Source organism: Drosophila ficusphila, unplaced genomic scaffold (genome assembly GCF_018152265.1).
Source record: "Drosophila ficusphila isolate 14025-0441.05 unplaced genomic scaffold, ASM1815226v1 contig_791, whole genome shotgun sequence".
In the NCBI taxonomy this organism is placed as follows: Eukaryota; Metazoa; Arthropoda; class Insecta; order Diptera; family Drosophilidae; genus Drosophila; species Drosophila ficusphila.
The window spans coordinates 697,220-719,390 of NW_025064737.1; the positions used below are offsets into that span (position 1 = coordinate 697,220).

General features: G+C 40.3%; 2 protein-coding genes across 3 annotated transcripts; one reads left to right on the forward strand and one right to left on the reverse strand.

Annotated features, from left to right (window-relative positions):
* Positions 1-144: 144 nt before the first annotated feature.
* On the reverse strand, positions 145-5,808 carry LOC108093550 (synaptotagmin-4). Its single transcript, XM_017193646.1, has 5 exons — positions 5,682-5,808; positions 4,993-5,092; positions 2,851-4,067; positions 1,804-1,878; positions 145-1,742 (listed from the first exon to the last, which is right to left on the reverse strand). Exons 2-5 carry the CDS (start codon positions 5,033-5,035, stop codon positions 1,623-1,625), a joined length of 1,455 nt encoding a protein of 484 aa, XP_017049135.1. The 5' UTR covers positions 5,036-5,092; positions 5,682-5,808; the 3' UTR covers positions 145-1,622.
* A 408-nt stretch (positions 5,809-6,216) lies between these two features.
* Positions 6,217-22,111, forward strand: LOC108093541 (glucose dehydrogenase [FAD, quinone]). 2 transcript variants are annotated; one of them, XM_017193633.1, is made up of 4 exons: positions 6,217-6,528; positions 14,933-15,109; positions 15,180-15,300; positions 19,809-22,111. In XM_017193633.1, the coding sequence occupies exons 2-4, from the start codon at positions 14,942-14,944 to the stop codon at positions 21,395-21,397; spliced, it is 1,878 nt and encodes a 625-aa protein (XP_017049122.1). In that variant the 5' UTR covers positions 6,217-6,528; positions 14,933-14,941; the 3' UTR covers positions 21,398-22,111. The 2 variants fall into 2 exon arrangements, with proteins under 2 accessions (XP_017049122.1, XP_017049123.1); XM_017193634.1 differs by having other exon boundaries at positions 19,809-21,358.
* The last annotated feature ends 60 nt before the right edge of the window (positions 22,112-22,171 follow it).

Sequence of the window (22,171 nt, forward strand, 5' to 3'; positions counted from 1 at the left end):
ACAGAGCTATTGGTTTACTGAATGCAAAGGGAGAGAATCTCTTCTTATCAATGCATTCAACATTGGAACTCACAGTATGTTATTTATAGGCAAAATTAATGCAGCAGCGAGCAGATAAGACACAAATTAAAAATATACTGGAAATTATTTTATATAATACGTTTTATTACTGAAATTAACCATTTGATGTAGCTTACAATTACTATTACATATAATGTAGAATTATACACATCTCATATAATTTGGGTTCCTTTGCAAAAACTCATCGCATATGTTTGTTAATTATTGTTTTTCCATTAGACGAATTGAAGTTTTGATTGGACACGAATTGAAGTTGTATTTGCCCTTCTTGCGAACAGCTATTTATGTATGTATATATCCTTATGGTTGTATGTTGGTAGTTTTATTCAATGAAATTCAATGCTCTAACATTCAGTTTACAAAATATAGAAGCGGGCTGATGTCTAGTAGTTCGTAATTGTATTCAGTACAATCAGATCAGTAAGTGGATAATGACTCGGTGTCTTCTCTAAGCTAAGCTTTTTCGGGTTCCATTATCCATTATCCGTTATCCATTCGATTTATAAGTAGTGCCGCTAGATACACCTTGGAGTGCTTATTGCGTTCGGTTTGAGCTATTCGTGGGTGGCTATACTCTAGAGTATGGTATTGGTAATTGATTCCTACGTGAACTATGCTGCTTACATTATTGTATTGTGTTTTGTTTGTTTGTTTGGTTTCCTCCCGAATCAATGTTTCTCGGACTTTTTCGATCAATTTTTGTGTGGTTTTGTAGCTTCTTGGTGCTAAGCATTCTGCTGCGTGTTCTCTCTAGATTCAATTTGGTTTAGTTTTACTCGTAGTTTTAGCTACTTTTTATTTTTAAGAGTACGTATAAAGTGTTAAGCAGTAAGCATTTATCAGCTTCCATCTGGACACACTTCAAGAGCTTTCGGGGTGTGCGGCTTTGGTGTTTGGTATCCATTATATCCATGGTGTATTTAAATACCTTACGATTAAACGGAAATTTCTAAACAATCAAAATCAAATTGTACACGGACATTATGCTTAATAGTTAGGTACCATAATAAATATATTTATACATATGCATGGTTAATAATTTCTCTTATTTTTTGGAAACCCACTACAATGTTTATCATGGTGGGCACGTAAAATGGGACTTTGGTTGTTTGATATGAAAATCATACAAAGACATAATTCACAAAAAGCGCAGAAGTAATGTTTTATACAGCAACAAAATAGGTGTCCACTTAAAACAGATTGACTCTATCTCCTTTACACTTTTTGAATCGTGTTCACAATAAGATGTGTGTGGGATATCTTACACTTATATATATTTTTCGGTCCTAAACATTTTCTAATACATTTAATTTAGTTAGCGGTTGCTTGGTAAATATATGTTTTCTTGCATAAATGTTTCTCTAAATTCGAAATCAACTAAACTTAATAGATCTCCCAGAAATCAGATTCGGTACGAAAAAAGGTGGAAAACTCGTTGGAAAGTATAAAATTATATGCTAATAAGAAAGAGTTTGAAAGTGGTTCCTGCTTCTTCCTTCTTATAAAGGGGCGCCAGCGCCCAGGTGGTTGCCTGCCCTCTTCTACTCGTTCAGCTTGTGCCACTCGGCGATCTGGCGGCGGGGCGAGTTGCACACCTCGTTCCAGTGGTTCAGGGCGGTGCTGCTCGAGTTCGGGCCACCCAGCTCCAGGCGACCGATGACCTGCGGAACGCGGAGTGTGCAATTATCGAGCTATTAGCATTAGGTCATCCGATTCGCTTACCTCATTCTTGGTCACGCGATCCCAGTCGAGCAGCATCAGCTCCAAAGACACGCCCTCCAAGCTGGCGCCAGTGCCCTGTAATTATAAGAGTTTTCATTTTATTTTTATTACATGGTTCATTGGATTTGAAAACTATTGTTAGCCTATGCACAGTTTTTAAAAATCGTTTGCCTTGTTCTTTTTTTAAAGAGAAAACTGTCTTGGAAAGTGTACTTTAGTTGGTTTAATATTTTCCACGAGCCCTAGCTTTTATTATTTACACAAGGTTAAGTTGCAGTGGCCAAATTAGTTTTAAAGGATTTTAAAGTCTATATTAGAAGTTCATAATTAAATAAAAAATATCAGCAAAAATTATAAGACACTGAAAAGTCACTGAAATGCACAATTTTGTATTTCTTAAAAGAATGAAACCAATACTACTAATACTTTACTTAAAACATACAGCTTTTTTTAATGCAAATTTTTTCCATATGGTTGCATGATTTTATTTATTCTCATTGAATTAGTTACATACTAAATTTAATTAAAGCAGGAAGATTTTAAAGCAGCTAAGTTCGCTTAGAAATTTATATATAAATACAAATTTTCATACTTATATTTTTTAAAATCAATTGAAAAGATCTAGTATCCTTGTTGAAGATTGTATATACTTTGAGGGGTCAAACTGTTTGTTTCACAAGCCGCCAATCCCTTTTAAGATCACTAATAAATTTCAGCTACTTGGGTCAAGATACTTTAACATTGTTCGTCAGAAACAAACGAAACTATGGCCTTTAATTAGTGATAACTGGGCATATAAACACTCCGTCGAGGAATGTGAATTAAAAATGTGTACTGTCAGAACTGTTATAAAGAAAACATTTGCATTTGCAGTTATAATCGGACATAAAAACGCAGCCTTTTATTTTTATAAACTAAAAGTCAAATAAATCTTTAAAACCATCTACTTTAATTTTCTGTTGTTCCAAATATGTCTGTTCTCATGAAGCAATGACTTAACTAATAATTACTTATAGTTTCTTATAAAATAGAGTATTAATTACTCACCTCGGCTGCGGGAATGTCGAAGGCGAAGCTCTCGTTGAAAACGGGGCTCAGAGTGCGCTTCTTCACGTGCGTCTTCTTCTTGGCGATGCGTTGGCCGTTGTAGAGGAGATAGATCTTGACGTAGGGATCGGCCAGACCGGTGACGTCCATGCGGGGCAAGTTGCGGGCCTTCAGCAGGACAACGGTGAGGCGACCGGCAGCCGGTTGCCAGCAGAGCGAGATGAGCAGCTCGCCGCGTCCCTGGGCGCGAATCTTGAGGCTGCGCGGCTGGATCTCCTTGCTGATGGACAGCGCCTCCTTGGAGATGTCCCCGATCTCGATGGAGGTTAGAGGGCAGACCACCTCGCCGATGACGTCATCACGGGAGTAACGATCGAAGCTGAGGATGACAAAGTGCAGCGACATGTTCTGCAGGTCGTTCATGTTCAATCCGTAGAAGGTGAAGTCCTCGTCGTAAACCGGGTTCCTGGTGTTCCGCACCACGCGGGTCTTCACCTTGTGCTGCTTGTCCGGCAGCAGTTGCAGCTTCACATAGGGATCGGTGGCAGCCTGGGTGCGTCCGTTCATTCCGGTGGGGATGTCCCCTGTTCCGCCAGAGCCTCCTTTGCAGGGAAGTCCGCGGCAGCGGATGATCGATACCATCAGAGCATTCCTCTCGGCCAAGTAGCGCAGCTTGAAGTAGATGGTGCCCAGTTTTCCGTATTGGTCAGCCACAGTTAGCTCCTTGCCGTTGGTCAGTGCCTGGTCGTCCAGGGTGATGGTCACACTCCCGTTGGCGATCGTCTCCACTGGCGAGTGGTGCAGGCTGTTGTGCAGCGAGTGCTTCATTCCGTTTCCATCCACCACTGTTAGTTGGTTTCCATGGATGTTTCCGTGTCCGTTTCCGTTGCCATTCTGCTGCTCCGAGTGCTGGTGGGGTCCCTCATCCTCCTCGCCGTACTTCACGTTCTGCTGGGCGATCGGGGAGGTGGACTGGTCCTGCATCGGCGAGAGGAGGCCCATCTGCTTGCCGCCCGTCGGCGAGGGCGACTTCTTCAGGTAGTGCGGCGGCTGGCCGCTGGGCGATCGAACGGCGGTCGGTCGCCGGGTCGGCTGGAAGGGGAACGAGGCGTCGTGCTGGCTCTGCTTCTTGTTCCGGAGGCGCATCTGGCGCGCGCAGATGCAGGCCACCGACGAGAGGACAGCAGCCGCGGTCAGACCCAGGATGGCGGGCACAACTGGCAAAAAGAATCAAAGAAAAATAGCTAAGTGAATACATTCTTAAAAAAGTGTGGGTGAATGGTATAATGCTACTAAATTGGATAAGGTAAAGGAAACAGTAAAACAAATTAAAGCAATAAATCATGACCTACAATCAATGAGACCTTTTATTGGTATTTTATTTTATTTTAAAAAATTTATACTTAAATAAAACCTGGCTGGAAATTTTATTCTTTGGCCTGGCCAGCAATAAAATTAATAATCATAACTACCCTATAAGAAATAGGTCAATATAAGAACAAACAAGCAAACAAGCCCATAAAATGTCCCGGATAATATTGACAGGTTTTTAAGTCAAAAGGCAAAACAAGAAAAAGATGAATAGCTATGTTATAAGCATATTGGGGCTCGCATTATAAATAATTATCTTATAATATATTTTCTTTAAAAATTATAAAATTTTAAAAATGTATATCTTTTGAAGAAATTTTAAATACAAAATTGCAGATAGGCAAAAGAGAAAACCTTTAGGCTCCTCCCAACATATTGACAGGAGTAAAAAACTACAACTGCGATTAGTCACCTTTATGAACCTATTATGAGGAGAGAGCTGTTCCCCCTCCAACAGCTGTACGATTTTTGTAAACTTATGCTAAGGTATTAAATGTAAGCTAAGAAAAACCTGACCTTCTTTATTAAGTAGAGACCAAATTGCCTACATAAAATAGCGTTTCCAGAAAAAATCTCAAAGGAAACCCCAATTAAAACCGACACACACGAAGGGTAAACCACTTCGCAGGCACAAAGACCCGAATTAATTATTCATTGCCACAGGAAAAGTTAAGGAAAAAGTTCTCCCCAACACTTTGAGCAACTTCCTAATGAGCAAATTGGACTGATCGGCCAGAAAGGTCGCATTCGTAGCTGCAATATGTTACTTACTTGTGTCCATGACGCTGACATCTGGTATATACTCTTCAGCCATTTTTAATGGATTTGGCTTCGCCGCACTCAGCACGTTTCCTCTCGATGTTCCTGGTAGCTGTGTGGAATAACAATTAGTCACAATTTGTTAGTGGGGGAAAAACTTTTGCTAGCTTTCTTTGGATGCTTGCGACTTCTGTGGCACGTGAAAATTTTCGTACATCGATTTTGCGCACAAATGTATGCTAGAGGCTTTTTGTCCCTGTTCTGCTCAGGTTATGCTGACGGCTTTGCTTTGTTGTTATTTGCATTACTTGCGAACACACACACACACACACGTACACTTTGAGGGGGAGAGCGGGAGAGTGACACACACACACATGATATACGGGTGCTCGTCTGGGGTCGAATGAATCATCACAGCCCCCGCACACACGCACACAAAACGCGCTGGTTTTTCCTACTTTATAAGCCAAGTTCAGTGGGAAAATATGTCTATAAATTACTTTTATGATTTAAGTTTATAGAAGATTTTCAAAGTTACTTAAGTAAAGTTTTCACTTCAATTATCACTCTTAGTTTTGTACACTTTTTTGCAGCATTAGAGCTTATGCCAAGAAAATTACTTTGCAGTATGTGCTCAAAGAATTTTCTTCTTTTAACAATTTGACCTTAAATTTTGACTTTTTACTGTCCAACAATCTTACTTTTTTATTACTGGATCTTCACAATAAATTTTAAGCTTGGTAAAAGACTTTTAGAAGTCCACAATTTTTGGAAAAAATTGAACAACGCAGTTCAGCTGTCGATTGACTTTATTTTGCCAGTGGCTTCTTCGCTGACTTGGAAATCGTTAATCCTGCGCAGGCGCACAAAAACCTTACAAGCTTTTTGTGTGGGCTGGCTAACTGCGAGCGGTGGTTGAAGAAACCTGTGACGTCTTAGCCAGTAACAAGGGTGGTTAAAAAAAAAGTTATACAACACTAAAATAATAAAATAAATAATAGAAGTTCAGTTGATTTTGTTTAGTAGAAAAATAAGGATTAGGAAACTAAAAAAATGTTTCGTTAAAATACAGATTATAATTCCTACGCTTTTCAAACACCTAAAAACGGCAAGTTTAGGCCAAGTTTAAATGAGCGCTAGCTTTTGGCCAGCTTAAAGCTCTCTTTCGTTAAGTTAAAGCTTTTCGGCAGATTAAAAAGTCTCGCGCCCGCTGTTTTGAAGCTGAGTCGGTAACGCTCTGCGTCTGCGCGCAGTTCAAGAAGTTAAGAGACCCACCAGAAAACCCATTCAAGTGAAGTGCTTAAGAGGGTAAATAATAAAAAACCCTAGGAGGCAGTGACTAAAATCGTTTAGGCCGCAGTTAAGGTGTTTTAGTGCTAAATAAAAACTACTTTAAAAAAAGGTTAAAGCTTTATAGCATACAAGTTTTTTTCTTGTTCGGCCCATTGAGCAATTTTCCTGAAGGCATTTTCAAAAAGGAATAAACAATTAATTCAATATTTAAAGCATAAAAGGAAACCAGACACCAAACCACTGGACTCTACGATCGTAAGTTGATGCAATCGCTTTTATTTCTATTATTTTTTTAGCTTTTCGGTTTTTCACAACCGAAAAATCCGCTATGTCCGTTTCTGGCATTGAGGAAGCTCAAACAGTTTTGGCCAGCTTTGGGGCCCAAAGTCGGCTGGAAATTTGCCATTGTCATAAGTCCAAGAAACGGAACTCCGTTTGGTCTTCTGATGGCTCACGGCGATAAATCGTACTGCACTTTTTTTGCAATAGCTCCAATTCGAATCGTTTGTTTTTCTGGCCCACAACAACGTATGCCTCACGATTTCTGCTCTAGACATGTTTCTAATTTTAGTTACTGGGCTATATTTCTTTTTCAACACACTGAGAAACGCTCAGCCATTGTCTGCCATTTGACCACTAATGTGTTCGATTACACAGAGTATTATTGCTATGAAAAAGTACTCGCATTAAGGTGTTATACGATGCCAGTTCATTAAACGTCTATTTCAGTAATAGGAAATTAACCCGGTTTCTCCCTCAATTCCACCGCTTATTAGCCGCCACCTCGATTTGACGGAAACGGTTGGTATTGTAAAAGACAAAATACTTGGGCTTTTTTATGGTGGGCACATTTCGTATGAACTGAAATATCCGTTAGTTGCTAGGTATTCAACACACAAGAGGAAATTATCAGCCTAACAAGCCAATCCTATTTATTAAATGTATTCCAATGCTTGTGTAAGAATTTTTGAAGAAAGCTCTAAGTCAGCTCCCGAATTTAGCTTCTACATTTCTTAATGCAAACTTGATTTCCAATTATTGCAAATATTCAATGAATTTGTATTTTTAGAAATTAGCATAGTCGAAGGTTACTCATAACAAAGACGGAATTCCCCAATAAAATTAGTAACGGCTTAACAAATATTGTAGCCAAACATTTCTCGTTAAAATCGTGAACTAATAAATTCCGCGGAATCTGTTGAAAATAAAAGTCCCTTTTTCAATCTATTCATCAAAGTGTACATATTGAAAAGCAAGTCAGGATCAAAAAGTGACTCCCAAAAATACAATCTTGTACAGAAATAACCAAAGCTTAAGGCTAAAGAGTGAAACAACATTAACATTTCTCCCAAGCAATTTAACAAATAACAATAATTCCACATTAAGCGTGCTCACACATTTAAGCCTGAACCCATTAAAAAAGAGCTCGCATTCGACTGCGTGCAAAGATGATTTCTCGATTTGCATATCGAATCCGATGTTCGGTTTAAGACCTTTTAATTTCGCTTGTTTCTTCTGTACTTCTTTTTATTGACGAGAGCAAATTAAAGAAGGCGGCGATGATCCATCAAATTTTATTGAGGGCAAACAGTGGCCAGCGAGTATTAAAAAAGGTATCGATGTCTAGTGAGGAAGCGGTGGGGGGCATCGAATGGGGATGAAGTGAACATGGAGCAGGGAGCTTTGACCGAATGACACCCACGCTTAGCTTTCTTTTCTGTAGTTGGCCAAAAAACTTCAAACACTACACACACAACAACTATTTGCGCACACAAGTCCCGTAGATTTTTTAAAGTCATGTTCAAATGTCAGCGGTAGATAAAAAAATTTGTATGTCTCCATGTTTTGGGAGCGTGCTGTCGCCGCTTTATCTGCTGCCAACATTTTGTTTGGGCCCCCAAAAAGTGAGAGAAAATTCGAAAAACAGTTTCAGTTTGCCAAAGCCTGTTGCTTGGCTTTTGTTGCTCTTCTTCAGCGACATCGATTGACTTTTGCTGCCTCTTGTTTGTTTGCCCCTCGATTGTCTGCTCCCTTTTTGGGCATTTTGGCATTATTCCATTCATTCCACAGCGCATTCAATATATATCTGCAACATGTAGTCTCTGCCTTTTGCCATTTAAATGGTCTTTGGCTCGGCTTTATTTGTTTACAATTCGTTATGGCACATTGTCAAGCCGAGCAGCCTCGAAGCGTGAGCCGACATAAATCTCGAAATGGGACAAATTTTGAATGTTTTTCGGGGAATTTTCCTGTATAGCGGAATTAGCATATTAAATAAAGTGATTGAATTCACACGGCAAAAAAATAAGCATGCATATAAGCAAACTATTCGCGTCATTATATTCTATCAGAACAGGTCTAAAATTACTCAAAGTGAATTTTAAATTGATCATATGTTTTCTGGTTTATTATAAAACCATTGAAATATATTCATATTTTTTAAAATTGTATAGAACTTGCTCTAAATTTATTGTAAGCCCCAAACAATAGGATAGAGTTGGGCATCCAAATGAAAGTAGAAATTATAAAAAACAAATATAACAAAATAAATTATGTTAAGTTGCATTAAGCAAATGTTCTTCTGAAAATTGTATTTTATATACTTGGTCGAGGCCTACAAATGGTTCAATCTTACAAGTTTTAAGCTTTTCTTTATTTTTGACTTCCATTACCGATATTTCTCAGATTAAGGAGTTACTCAGGCCAAGCACCAGCTGATTATCGACAATCGTTAGACGCCTTTGGGCGTCTCACAAACTGTTATCCTAGCGACAAGCGTGAGAAATTTCGGAAAAACATCAATTACAGCACAACGCTGTTAACAAATTCACTCATTTAGCAATGAAACTAAAAGTGTTGTTAGTGTCTGCGGGCCACAAAGGCGAACTCATGGAATGGCAACCCAGTTGACAGGCAGCTCCTGAACAACGTTGTTTGGAGCCTAGCTGCCACCTTATTTTTGTTTTTGTTGTTGTTGTTTCTGTTGTTTTCGTTTTTTGGTGTTTTTGTTTTTGCATCCGCCTTGGGGCCACCGAGGAGATGTTGATGCTGATGTGGCTGCCGCTTTTTGCCTTATCCAGCACGTAACCAGCGATCAATCAAGCCACTGAGCCCGGCCAACTCTCATCTGGGGATGGAGTCTTTGACAATCGCCGGAATGATGCGCCGCGCAATTGCAGAATTTCACTCGAAGCTAATTGTACGAATACGAGTACGAGTACAAGCGGTACGAGTGCCACGTAATTGGCAACGCCAAGGGTATTGCATGCAGTTGCCTCAGCATTTTGCCCAGCGAAATGCAACAAAATGTTGTAAATATTCAATCACGTAGTTCGTGCAACAATACCCTCAGCCTAAGCGAAAACCAAAATTTAAATAAATTATGTAAAACTCTTTTTTTTTCTTGGTTAACTTTCTTTTGGAACTGCAAGAAAAATAGGAAATTTGTAGGTTTTGTGTGGCATTTCCGTTTCTGTTTCTGGTGGAAAAATCCATTGTCAGTCGTGCCGGTCAATGCCATCTCAATAAATTATACGTTGCAATTCTCTGAATATAAAAACAACAAAAAAGGTATAAAAATGCAATTACCCAATGCAGATAGGTATACACGAGGCCCGATTTTATTGTTTTTCGCTGATGCTGTATAGATGTTTATCTATATTAACGAATCGATTGTTTTAGCCCAGCAACCGATTGTTGTAAGCTTTAAAAGTTATAAACTGCGGAATTCGCCACGGGAAATCCGGGGAACTGTTAACGTCAGAAGAATCTTTGAGCAGATAATTATCCATCGACTGCCTGGAATCTTCTTCATGGCGAACACGTCAAACCGTTAACCTGACCAACGTCAGCAGAAGTGCATTATCTAAATATTGCCTACTAACATTTAACAATTACGTGATGAAGCATGACAGGATGAGAAACACAACAACATCGCTGCAACGCCAACAACCACCGGCGAATTCTCACACAAAACATTCGCACATTGTTGATGTCGCGTTGACAACTGACTGAGGCAAAGGCAAAGAAATTCAACGTGAAGTACGCAAGAAATAACAACAAAAAACGAATGGTTAAACTCTAGAAACCCTGGCTCTTAAAGCCGACATTGTTAATTCACTAACTTAGCAATATAACTAGAGCCAAATTGGTAACAAGAGTTGATGTCAATGCATTTGGTGCATTAATCTGGTTTATAAATAAATAGAAATAAGAGGCAGGTTACGCCCAAAGTTCAATAAACAATTGTTGTTACACTTAGATCAAAGATAAAAATAACAAGCGACCCTGAATTTTTGTAATTCAATTTGACTGTTGTAGATCGTTAATTTTATTAAAGTCAAAATGCTGGTAACAAAGCTGTTGGTATAACACATACACTCTTTTTTACCAACAATAAACTTACTTTGCCCCCTGCAAGGGTATACAAATAAAAGGCAAGAAAATAGCTAAGTGGGTCTGCAGTCTGCCGCAGTGTTGTTGCATTTCTATCTGCCGCCACGCGCATGACGAATGAAAGTGAAAATAGGAAGTCAAGAGATGGCCAAAGAGCCATGAGACTGGCAACAACAACAACAACAACAGCACCAACAACAACAACGACGGCCACTCAGCCTTTGAGTCAGACATTGGCCAAGTTGGCCAGAGATTGCGCGGCAGTTTCCTCCAGTTTCGCTGCGAGTGCGAATGCAATTGCCATAGTATTTTGCAGGTTGCAGCTTGCAGCTTGCAGCTTACAGCTTTAGCCCCAGTTCCAGTTGCCTTAGCTTGCCACACTCGCTGGTTTCTTGGCCAATTTCTAATGGCCGAAGCGGCCAGCGATGGCTGCGTAATATCGATGGGGATGCAGGGGGATGGCAGTGTTTGCTTTGCTTTTGCCGGCTCGTTATCCTCAGCAGGCCGTCTTGCCGGTGTTAATTTATGGCCTCGCTCTTGGCCAGATCCCCCGTGTATCCAGCTATATTTATTAACTTTTTGCCAAATCTGTTTCAACTGGCTGTTTGCTGTTCGTTGTTGGCTATTTGCTTTTTACGCTTACCGGGCTTTTCTTTAAATTATTCATACACCTTGCCGCCAACTTGGTGCCGCTTGTCAATTTGACGCCCGAACGTGAAAACTTTATGCTCGGTTTTTATGTTATCTGTTTTTAATTTTTTTCTGTCTTTTTTGCCATCTCTTTAGCGCATTTACCGTTAGTTTTCATTTTGAGAAAAGAAGTAAAACCGCGAAATCAAATACAAACTCGTTCCCGTTCAAAGTTGGAGGTCCATTGGCTTAATTAATGACTCCAATTTGCCGCAATGCGTTGAGCATTAAATTTGTTATAGTTTTTAGTCGCATATTATAGAGTTATTTTGACCAGCCGGGGAATTTGAGATTGGTGACTAAAAATTGACTCAAACCCGATGAGAGATTCGGAAATTGCTTTATTTTTTTATGAGCTTTCAAGTCGTTATTTGATTAACTGATTGATACAGCTAACGGCATTCCTTGAAAGCTTTGAAAGACTTTTCGAAGTTTATTTAATTTACAATGTTGGTTAGCCTATATATTTTTACAATCATAGCCCAATAATAAAAAATACGTTGACGTTTCCTTAGGCAAGCTTATTTTTCTACTAGCTTGTGCAGATCTTTAGTTTTCTTCCACATTTTTCAGATGTATAAAATGTGATTTACACAAAGTATAATAAAATTTTAAGGCAGAATAGAAACCATCACTCACAAGATTATTTAGAATACGAATCAACTGAAAAGATTATTTAGCAGCCTTACCAAGATCCAATCTAATCCCAACCCATCCAAAGGTGGACCTTACACAACCCACCCAAAATCTCAGGGCTTTATCTGCCACCTTTGAAGCGGCACGCATAAATTGCATTACTTTATGATTATTATTCTAATAAATGCACGGTTCCCACATTAATAAGCACCCGAAAAACCATGCCCAAATCTTAGGCAGACGCTGCCTAAAGATAACCATATAACGAGGCCCAAAAACATGCCTCCACATGCGGTATTGTTCCCACTGACTGGCTGCCTGATTGACTGACTGGCTGAGTGACTGAATAACTGACAACTGAAAGAAACCTTCAAACTGAACGCAGCAATGAAGACAATGCCAAGCAATATCAATGAAGCTATCGTGCGAGTACAAAACAAACCACAAGAAGACAACTGCAACTCGAGTCGGTTTAAATCGACACTCGGCTCGCTTCAGTGCACAAGATATTATGCACCATGCTTCTCAGCCGATAAAGTTGTTAATACAAAACAAGCTGTAATTATGACAACTCCGTTGATTATCTTGTCAGATAGGTTACGCAGGAAGTGTGAAAATCAGATGATAACAAAAAACATGTCGTTGATTAATTAAATAATTTTCGACAAATTCTCATTGTTCAAAAAAAGTCAGCTCAAATTATGTGACAGGTTTCCAAGTTGTTAATATTTACTTCTTAATGAGTACTAGCCTTTTTGTATAAAAGAACAAGAAAACAGATAAAAATGGTAAACTATTTTTCTTTGGTCAGTCAGCAATGCAAAGATATTATTTTTCTCTTATCCCTAAATATATCAAAGTTTAATATTATTGTTGAGCTTAACAAACTTTCTTTATTGAAAGCCGGAAAAAACATTTTAAAAATATCTTTAAATTAATAATAAAATATGTACAAAATCATACTGGCTTTTAACGTTATAAAATAGCCTAAGTGCGAACGATAACGTATTGAAATATACGCAATATTCCCGGTTTCTTATCCCCGGGATTTTCCACAAATTACCATGAGTCGCCATAAAGAAGTGGACCAAACTCCGTTTGCAGCGCAAAACTTGCCCCGAACAACTTTTAATTTTCTGATTGCTGCACGACTTTTGCACGCGTTTTTCTTGGCGTTTGAAGTTCGCCTGTTGCAACTTTGTTACCTGGCTTTTACGAGCCTGGTGGAAAACTGGCTGCGAGGTCAACTGCCTCTCTTTTCGATTTTCCACGCTCGCGTGAGTTGCGTATGTTCTCCGACTTTGTTTTGACTCACTTTTAGGTTTAGCGAGCCGAGCTCCGCGATCCGCTTCACTTTCGTGGCATCCTTCAACTTTAAAAGCGAAAGACACCAAAATGCAATTGAAATGAATGAAAAATCGTGTTCCAAATGTCAGACGCGAGCCCCATTGTGGCACCCAAAAAAAGACGAACTGTAGCAATTGCATGATCTTCTCGATCTCCGCTTAGGTGATTCTCTTGTTTTACTCTCGGTTTCAGCTTCAGTTTCGGTTTCAGTTTTAGTTTCGGTTTCGACTTCAGTTTCTGTTTCTGTTTCAATTACTTTTGCTTTGTTTTTCGGTTTTCTGCTTTTGGATGGATACAAATTGCAATTTGATTGCTTCAAGCTGTTCGAGTTAATTGAGGTCAAAAGCGTTGTCAGCATCTTCCAAAAATGCACTGATTTCGGGGATCGGTTCGGTTTTATTTTTGGACGCTAATTACCCGCCCAAAAAGGTGTGTGAAGAGCAATTTTGTTAGCAAGCTGTTATGGTATCTTCCCCACCTAAAAGGAGCTCAGAATGGATCACGTTTCCCCACTTAAAAAGCAGTTTTGGTGACCAAACGGTCATCTATCGACCACCGACGAGAAAAGCAAATGATATAATTATATTGCACATTACTCAATCGTCGGTGGCTACCGTAATTCCATCCAGCCTCATTGCTTCTGTTTTAGGCACAGACCAAGCGGCGATTTCGAAATTGCAAATAGGAAAGAAAAGGGAAGCCAACCAGACATTTTTGGCCGCTCGGGGCTAAGGTCATGTGAAACTATGCAGCAGAAGCTGCCGCCGAGTGAACAAAAGCCGCGCTCGGATGATGAGCTATGACTTCTGTCCGTCCGTTTGGCCGTCCGCCTGTCCGTTTGGCCTTTCGGTAATTGCCAATGCTGGCGGCAGTTGCCGTTTGTTTGCCAAATGGCCAAGATATAAAAAGTATCTTTTTGATTTCAATTTCGTTTGGGTCTTGTTTCTGCCGCTTTTTCGGTGTGCATTCAGACAGACGACGACGCCCATTGTCTCGGTGGGTACTCTTATTAATTACAGTGCTATTGCTGGAGCATTACTTAGATAATTTTTGCTCTTTGTCTCAATGGGCAAGGTTAAACAGAAGTTCATGTTGTGGTTTCTCAAAATTTTACGACTTTGCCCTATGGCTTTGTGCTCAATCAACTGGAAATTAAAAAATTAAATGAACAAATATATTAAATCCATTAGTAATAGATTGGAAAATAATTTTCTAATTTAATTGTCATAATAATGATATAAATTACTTTAGTAGCATTGAAATTCTTTTGCTTTAAGCACTGAATTGTTTTTAAAAACTAATTATTTTGATGGCTTAAAATAAATGAAAATAGGGCAAGGAAAACAAAAGACTTAGAACACGAACGTGTGCAATTTAATATAGTTTAAAGTCATAATGTAACTTTTTCAATTTTATCAAGGAAGTGTATCTTTAATTACGAACATATACATAGTATAAAAACATAATGAATATGCAATTTCTTTCTTTACCTTTTACCTGCAACCATTGTTATTTCGACTTTTGTATTTGACTTCTCATTTTCTTGGTTCTTCAAATCGTTAATTTAAATACTTTTCCCCCTGAATTTCAGAATATCAACATGTCCACCAGCCCCTCAGCCTGCGATTGTTTGGTGGGCGTGCCCACTGGACCCACCCTCGCCTCCACTTGCGGCGGCAGTGCCTTCATGCTGTTCATGGGTCTCCTGGAGGTCTTCATCCGCTCCCAGTGCGACTTAGAGGATCCCTGCGGTCGAGCCAGCAGTCGGGTAAGCTGAAATAACTGTGGCTCCACTTGGCGCCTTCCCGGAACACACACTATTCGCATTTATATTGCAGTTTCGATCGGAGCCGGACTACGAGTACGATTTCATTGTCATTGGCGGCGGCTCAGCGGGTTCTGTGGTTGCCTCCCGACTCTCCGAGGTGCCCCAATGGAAGGTTTTGCTGATCGAAGCCGGTAAGGGATACATATATCACATATACGTGCATTTGCACATCCAGCAACCAGCAACATAGACTCACGCCGCTCACGGGCAATTAAAGGCACGTTATGTGGCATTTGTCTAGAAGTAATTGAAGCTTAACAGCGGCAACAACTGCAACAATGGCAGCAACACTAATGCCACTTGGGCAAGACTCGGCGGCAAAGAAGCAACCGCAACTGCCACGAGCATTATGTAAACTAAACGAGCTGCCACCTCAACCCGGAGGCAATCTTGGCCCATGCAAATATCTTCTCTCTATATAGGATTTAGCTTTTGTTTAGGCCGTTAGTCTGCTTTTGTTTTTTTTCCCCGTTTTGCTCGACTTGGTTTTTTGCTTTCAATAATTGCTGCTCCTCGCTGCCTTTTTTATGAATGAATAACAATTGAGGCACTTCACGTGAATCTTTTTGAGCGAGTGTGTGGGTGTCTTTCGAGCGTATTTGGTTCTGCTTCTCGGCGCCGATATTCAATGCAGTGCATTCACTTCTCGTTAATTAGGCGCAAGTATGCGGCAAACTCAGCTTAAGAGGATTTTTAGCACTGCATAATTTACATTGATTCGTATGTTTGCTTTTTAGCACGAGTTATGGGTAAATTGATTGCCATATAGCCTTTATGGCCAGATAATATTAATCAGTATATTATTTAGGTCAGTCGAGTTCATACATTAAATATATTTAAAGCACAATCAAAATGAATATTGCATTATACGATTACATTTTACTTTATAATTTACGTTTTTACAAACAAATTAGAGTGATCTTGCTTAAAACAAAATAGGAATAAAATATATGTTAAATGTTTTAATCAGCAAACATTACAATTTTTGACTAAGGCAAAATTTATTTAAACCAATAAACAAGTGAGATGTTGAGCTCTACTTCACATGGCATCTGCTACCGTTTCTAGAGCTACAAAAAACTACCATTAATCATAATTTTTCCTCGACTGCCGCTAATGTCTTAACTAGACGACAGACAAAGTGCTTGGAAAATCATCTAAAGTGTCTTTAGGCCTGGGAAGGCATTCTAATGGCTCCATTAAAACTGGCCGATCAGCGTTCTCGGCTCCGCTTGGCTTACTTTGTGGGACTCCCTTAGTTTTTCAATCTTTTGCAAAGTAATTGTTTATAGCGACAATTTTTACGCCTCGTCACTAATTACACTAATTACGAGGGGCCGAAAAGCGCGAAAGAAACACATTCGAAGTCGTCAATGCGTCGGCGTTAATTATACAACAATGCCTGAGGCCGAAGTGCAATTAGTTGTGGCCATTACCTGGCTTATTATTATACGACCATATCAGTATGAGCAGATAAGTCCCGGCTAAAGTGGCTTTGTTCCGACTCAGCCGCAGAAGCTAATTCTGACTAGCTCGACACTTATTAGACATGCAACTCGTCAAATTTAGTCAATGCCAAAAGCATGCCGGAAAAAAGACTAAAAGGTTTCTTTGATTGAAGAGTTGAAGCCGGTGCCTGGCACACTGAACCCTGGAATGACCTCGCCTCGGGGTAATGGCTCAACTTTTCGCCCAGCACGTGTTTCAAACCCTGTTGCCAGGAACTATGTTCTTACTTCTTACTTTATGATAGATACGGCAAAACATTTATCACACTTGGAGAGAACAAGTTTAGTTCAAATGTTCGTCACACTTCGAGACAAAATATGCTTGAAGTGAATATTCTTCGCAGTCCAGGTTTTATTAGATTTATGCGACTAACATTTATTTAAAGACGCTCCGGAGTGCAACTTGTTTATTTGCTTGAGCTTTCATTCCAAGCTAATTAGAATGCGTATAGCCCGGTGTTAATTGTTTTCTCTTATCCCGGGGTGCAAAAACCAAGAACGCATTTGTTTTTATTTGCGCGACACAGACATATGTTAAGAGTTGCCGCAGAACAAGTTATTAACAATTTGGGGAACATATAAAACGCTTGTACTCAATGAATCAGAGCCGATATTCGCATCTCTTTCCTAATCTTTGCTATTTTGTTTAATTTTCCTTTGTTGGAACTCCAGCTTAAATTATTACTTCAGGATTTTGCGGTAACATTTTTTTGTTTGGCTCCCACGCTATGATTTCGCAATCAAAGAATCCACTTGAATCGATTTAATTAACCTTAGTCGTGGGCTCAGCGCAACGGAAATTCTAGAACGCTGATTGGGCCAATATACTAATTATAATGGATTGCCATGGGTTAAGCAAAAGCGTGCCTCAAATGTCCCAAACTCAAGTGGGGCTGGCCACCCAAGTGCCGAAGGTTAAGTCGGAGTTTGTTTGCACTGCCTCTTAATGGGCGGTTAGGGTCTATTAATCAAGACTCACGACCAGTTGATTTGATTAAATTGGTGTTTTGCATAGGTGCATACTTCTTACCTTACCGGTAGGAATTTGGCGTTTAAATATACAAATTTGATTACTTCCTACTAATGGATTGTAATTATTTACCTTTATAAAAAGAGAAATAAGTAATTATGGCAAATGTATGCAGCTATACACTGCCGCTCAACTGAATAGGTTCATGATCTCAGAGGAAGTAATTTGTCTATAATTCCTAAACCAGTGAACCGATTTCCATAATTTTTTTTCTTTAACTCTTGAATCATTTTATAATAAAATGCTGAAGAAGGTTTTTCAAAAACATATTATTTATTCCTTATATAATTTTTCTTCTGAAAGGTTAACAAAATTCATGATTTTTTTTGGGTCATCTGAATAGGTTCAACCTAAAACAATTAACATTATTTAGGTAACCAAGGATAATATTCATATTTTTTGAACTTAGCTGATACTAATGGACATTTTTGAAGTACATTTTACTAATTTTAATCAAAAGTGAACCCTCCGTTGTCCGATATAACATCAAATACACGATCGGAAAGCGAGCTTTACAAATTGTGCAGTATTTGCAGTAAAATTGTTGTCCAGGCTGTTTTAATTGCCTTAACTAAAGTTGTTTTGGAATAAAATTACCTGCCTCCTTCATATATCTTGCGCGATAGCAACCCCATACGTTTTCGATTATATTAAGGTCAGGTGAATATGGGGGCCATTCAAGTAAGTCCACATGTTGAGCCTTAATCCACTCTTTTACCACCCTAGCTGTATGATGGGAGCGTTATCCTGCTGGTAAGACCATTTGATAAAGTGAAAAGTATTTAAAAAATCAGGAAACGCAGCCTTTATGATAGATTTGTGGGTTTCCGCGCTCGTTTTGCAAGTAACAAATTAAAGGTCGCAAGTGCCAAAGACTGATACCGACCCCCACACCATTACCCCACCCTCACAGCTATGTCGACGGCTAAGGAAATGCTCTTCCTTTCGAAGATCATGATAATAATAGTTGTAGCTATTGATTTAAGCTTCTAAATTAAATTGATTTGGGTGTGGGGGTCGGTATCAGTCTTTGGCACTTGCGACCTTTAATTTGTTACTTGCAAAACGAGCGCGGAAACCCACAAATCTATCATAAAGGCTGCGTTTCCTGATTTTTTAAATACTTTTCACTTTATCAAATGGTCTTACCAGCAGGATAACGCTCCCATCATACAGCTAGGGTGGTAAAAGAGTGGATTAAGGCTCAAAATGTGGACTTACTTGAATGGCCCCCATATTCACCTGACCTTAATATAATCGAAAACGTATGGGGGTTGCTATCGCGCAAGATATATGAAGGAGGCAGGTAATTTTATTCCAAAACAACTTTAGTTAAGGCAATTAAAACAGCCTGGACAACAATTTTACTGCAAATACTGCACAATTTGTAAAGCTCGCTTTCCGATCGTGTATTTGATGTTATATCGGACAACGGAGGGTTCACTTTTGATTAAAATTAGTAAAATGTACTTCAAAAATGTCCATTAGTATCAGCTAAGTTCAAAAATATGAATATTATCCTTGGTTACCTAAATAATGTTAATTGTTTTAGGTTGAACCTATTCAGATGACCCAAAAAAAATCATGAATTTTGTTAACCTTTCAGAAGAAAAATTATATAAGGAATAAATAATATGTTTTTGAAAAACCTTCTTCAGCATTTTATTATAAAATGATTCAAGAGTTAAAGAAAAAAAATTATGGAAATCGGTTCACTGGTTTAGGAATTATAGACAAATTACTTCCTCTGAGATCATGAACCTATTCAGTTGAGCGGCAGTGTATATCGATTCCAAGGCATAATATTTTATGGAAAAATGGTTATTCGATCCAATTTTAATCTCTGTTTTTGAACGGAGGCCATTAGTTATTTAAAACTAGATCAGATGACCATCTACCGACAACTCGAACTTGGAAGCGATTGAGCCATTATGTTTTTATTTCTAATGTGGCAACTTCCTATAAATCGTTTAAGTCTTATACATATAAATATATAATATATATTATACGTAGCCCATCGTTAAATGACATAGATAATTTTTATTTGCAAGCAATATAAGCAAAACAATCATATGTATATGATCTCATCTGTTTTTTCCAGGTGGCGATGAACCTGTGGGTGCCCAGATTCCCTCGATGTTCCTCAACTTCATTGGCAGCGACATCGACTACCGCTACAACACGGAACCGGAGCGGATGGCCTGTCTGTCCTCGATGGAGCAGCGCTGCTATTGGCCACGTGGAAAGGTGCTCGGCGGAACCTCGGTGATGAACGGAATGATGTACATCCGTGGCAACCGCGAGGACTACGATGATTGGGCGGCACAGGGAAACCCTGGATGGGCCTACAACGACGTACTGCCGTTCTTCAAGAAGTCGGAGGATAACCTTGAGCTGGATGACGTGGGCACGGAGTACCATGCCAAGGGAGGCCTGATGCCCGTTGGCAAGTTCCCGTACAACCCACCGCTCTCCTACGCAATTCTCAAGGCCGGCGAGGAAATGGGCTTCTCGGTGCAGGATCTCAATGGTCAGAACTCCACTGGATTCATGATTGCCCAGATGACGGCTCGCAATGGCATCAGATACAGCTCTGCCAGGGCCTTCCTCCGACCAGCTCGTATGCGCAACAACCTGCACATCCTGCTGAACACGACGGCCACCAAGATCCTCATCCATCCGCACACCAAGAACGTTCTGGGAGTGGAAGTGAGCGACCAGTTCGGCAGCATGCGCAAGATCCTCGTCAAGAAGGAGGTGGTTCTGAGTGCCGGAGCTGTGAACTCACCACAGATCCTGCTCTTGAGCGGAGTGGGTCCCAAGGACGAACTGCAGCAGGTGAACGTGCGACCGGTGCACAATCTTCCTGGCGTGGGAAAGAACCTTCACAACCACGTGGCCTACTTCACCAACTTCTTCATCGACGACGCAGACACGGCTCCTCTCAACTGGGCCACGGCCATGGAGTACTTGCTGTTCCGGGATGGACTCATGTCCGGCACTGGAATCTCGGATGTGACAGGAAAGTTGGCCACTCGCTGGGCCGACCGACCGGATCTACCTGATCTCCAACTCTACTTCGGTGGCTACCTGGCCAGCTGTGCTCGCACGGGACAAGTGGGCGAACTGCTCTCGAACAACTCGCGGGCCATTCAGATCTTCCCGGCGGTGCTGAATCCCAAGTCGCGTGGCTTCATCGGACTGCGCTCCGCTGATCCTTTGGAACCGCCACGCATCGTGGCCAACTACCTGACCGACGAGCGGGACGTTAAGACGCTGGTGGAGGGCATCAAGTTCGCCATCCGGCTGTCGCAAACATCGCCGCTGAAGCAATATGGAATGCGGTTGGACAAGACGGTGGTGAAGGGCTGTGAGGCACCTACCTTCGGCAGCGATGCCTACTGGGAGTGCGCCGTGCGGCAGAACACGGGTCCGGAGAACCACCAGGCGGGCTCCTGCAAGATGGGTCCCAGCCACGATCCCATGGCGGTGGTCAACCACGAGCTGAGGGTGCACGGTATCCGGGGACTGCGCGTCATGGACACCAGCATCATGCCCAAGGTGACCGCCGGGAACACCCATGCACCTGCCGTGATGATCGCCGAGAAGGGCGCCTACCTGCTGAAGAGGGCCTGGGGCGCCAAGGTCTGACGCGTGGATGCGACGTGGACGTTGCATAGAGTAATTTAATCACAATCCAAGCGAAATTACCGCGACTAAAAATTTAAGCGAAATTACACATAAGGCCCCACTTAGATCCAAAACTAAACCTTTCTATCGTACCACCTTGGTTGAATCCATCAGAATCCGATCCAATCCCATCCAAAGGCTTCTCACTCTAGCAAACCGCGTTGCGCAATCTCCGTAATTGTTCTCTCTAAGTTAACAGACTACTTTTAAACTAACTACTGCGATCCACTCAAAATGCAGTCGAACTTCTTAAGCTGCACGTTTAGCTACGATCTAAAAGTCAAGCTCGAGTTAAAGGAATGACAATTACTTGGTTTTTATGTTTACAAAATACTAAGCTTGTAACTCTTAAATAACTTAAATTACACCTATAAAACCCACATTTGAATTCAAAAATATACAGTTTAAGAGAAGTTCGGCTATGTTGATAACTTTTAATGTAATAAATTTGTAATAAATGTTAAGCTGACCATTTAAACACTACACCTAAACTCCGTAGTTTATGTAGACTCACTGAACATGTGAATTTTGCGTGTCGTTTGTCGGTCTCTTAATAACTATATTTAAACTATCTAATTCTTGTGACCCATCAACAATGTAAATTTCGTTTATCGTTCACTTTGCAATTGCATGGATGAATGGTGTCCTATGTTTCTGTGTACGCGTATATTGCATGTATTTATTGTTCGATTAAAGTGCAACAATTTAGTTTAACTACCAAACGATCTCATGAATTTGACAACATTTAGCGCACGATCAGTGAATATCAGTATA

Coding starts and splice junctions, on each gene's coding strand:
- LOC108093550 (XM_017193646.1), bottom strand. CDS start 5,035: ATGGCTGAAGAGTATATACCAGATGTCAGCGTCATGGACACAA. Junction 4,068..4,992: donor TGTCAGCGTCATGGACACAA/GTAAGTAACATA, acceptor TCTTTTTGCCAG/TTGTGCCCGCCATCCTGGGT. Junction 1,879..2,850: donor TCGACATTCCCGCAGCCGAG/GTGAGTAATTAA, acceptor TTATAATTACAG/GGCACTGGCGCCAGCTTGGA.
- LOC108093541 (XM_017193634.1), top strand. CDS start 14,942: ATGTCCACCAGCCCCTCAGCCTGCGATTGTTTGGTGGGCGTGCCCACT. Junction 15,110..15,179: donor GCGGTCGAGCCAGCAGTCGG/GTAAGCTGAAAT, acceptor TTTATATTGCAG/TTTCGATCGGAGCCGGACTA. Junction 15,301..19,808: donor GGTTTTGCTGATCGAAGCCG/GTAAGGGATACA, acceptor TGTTTTTTCCAG/GTGGCGATGAACCTGTGGGT.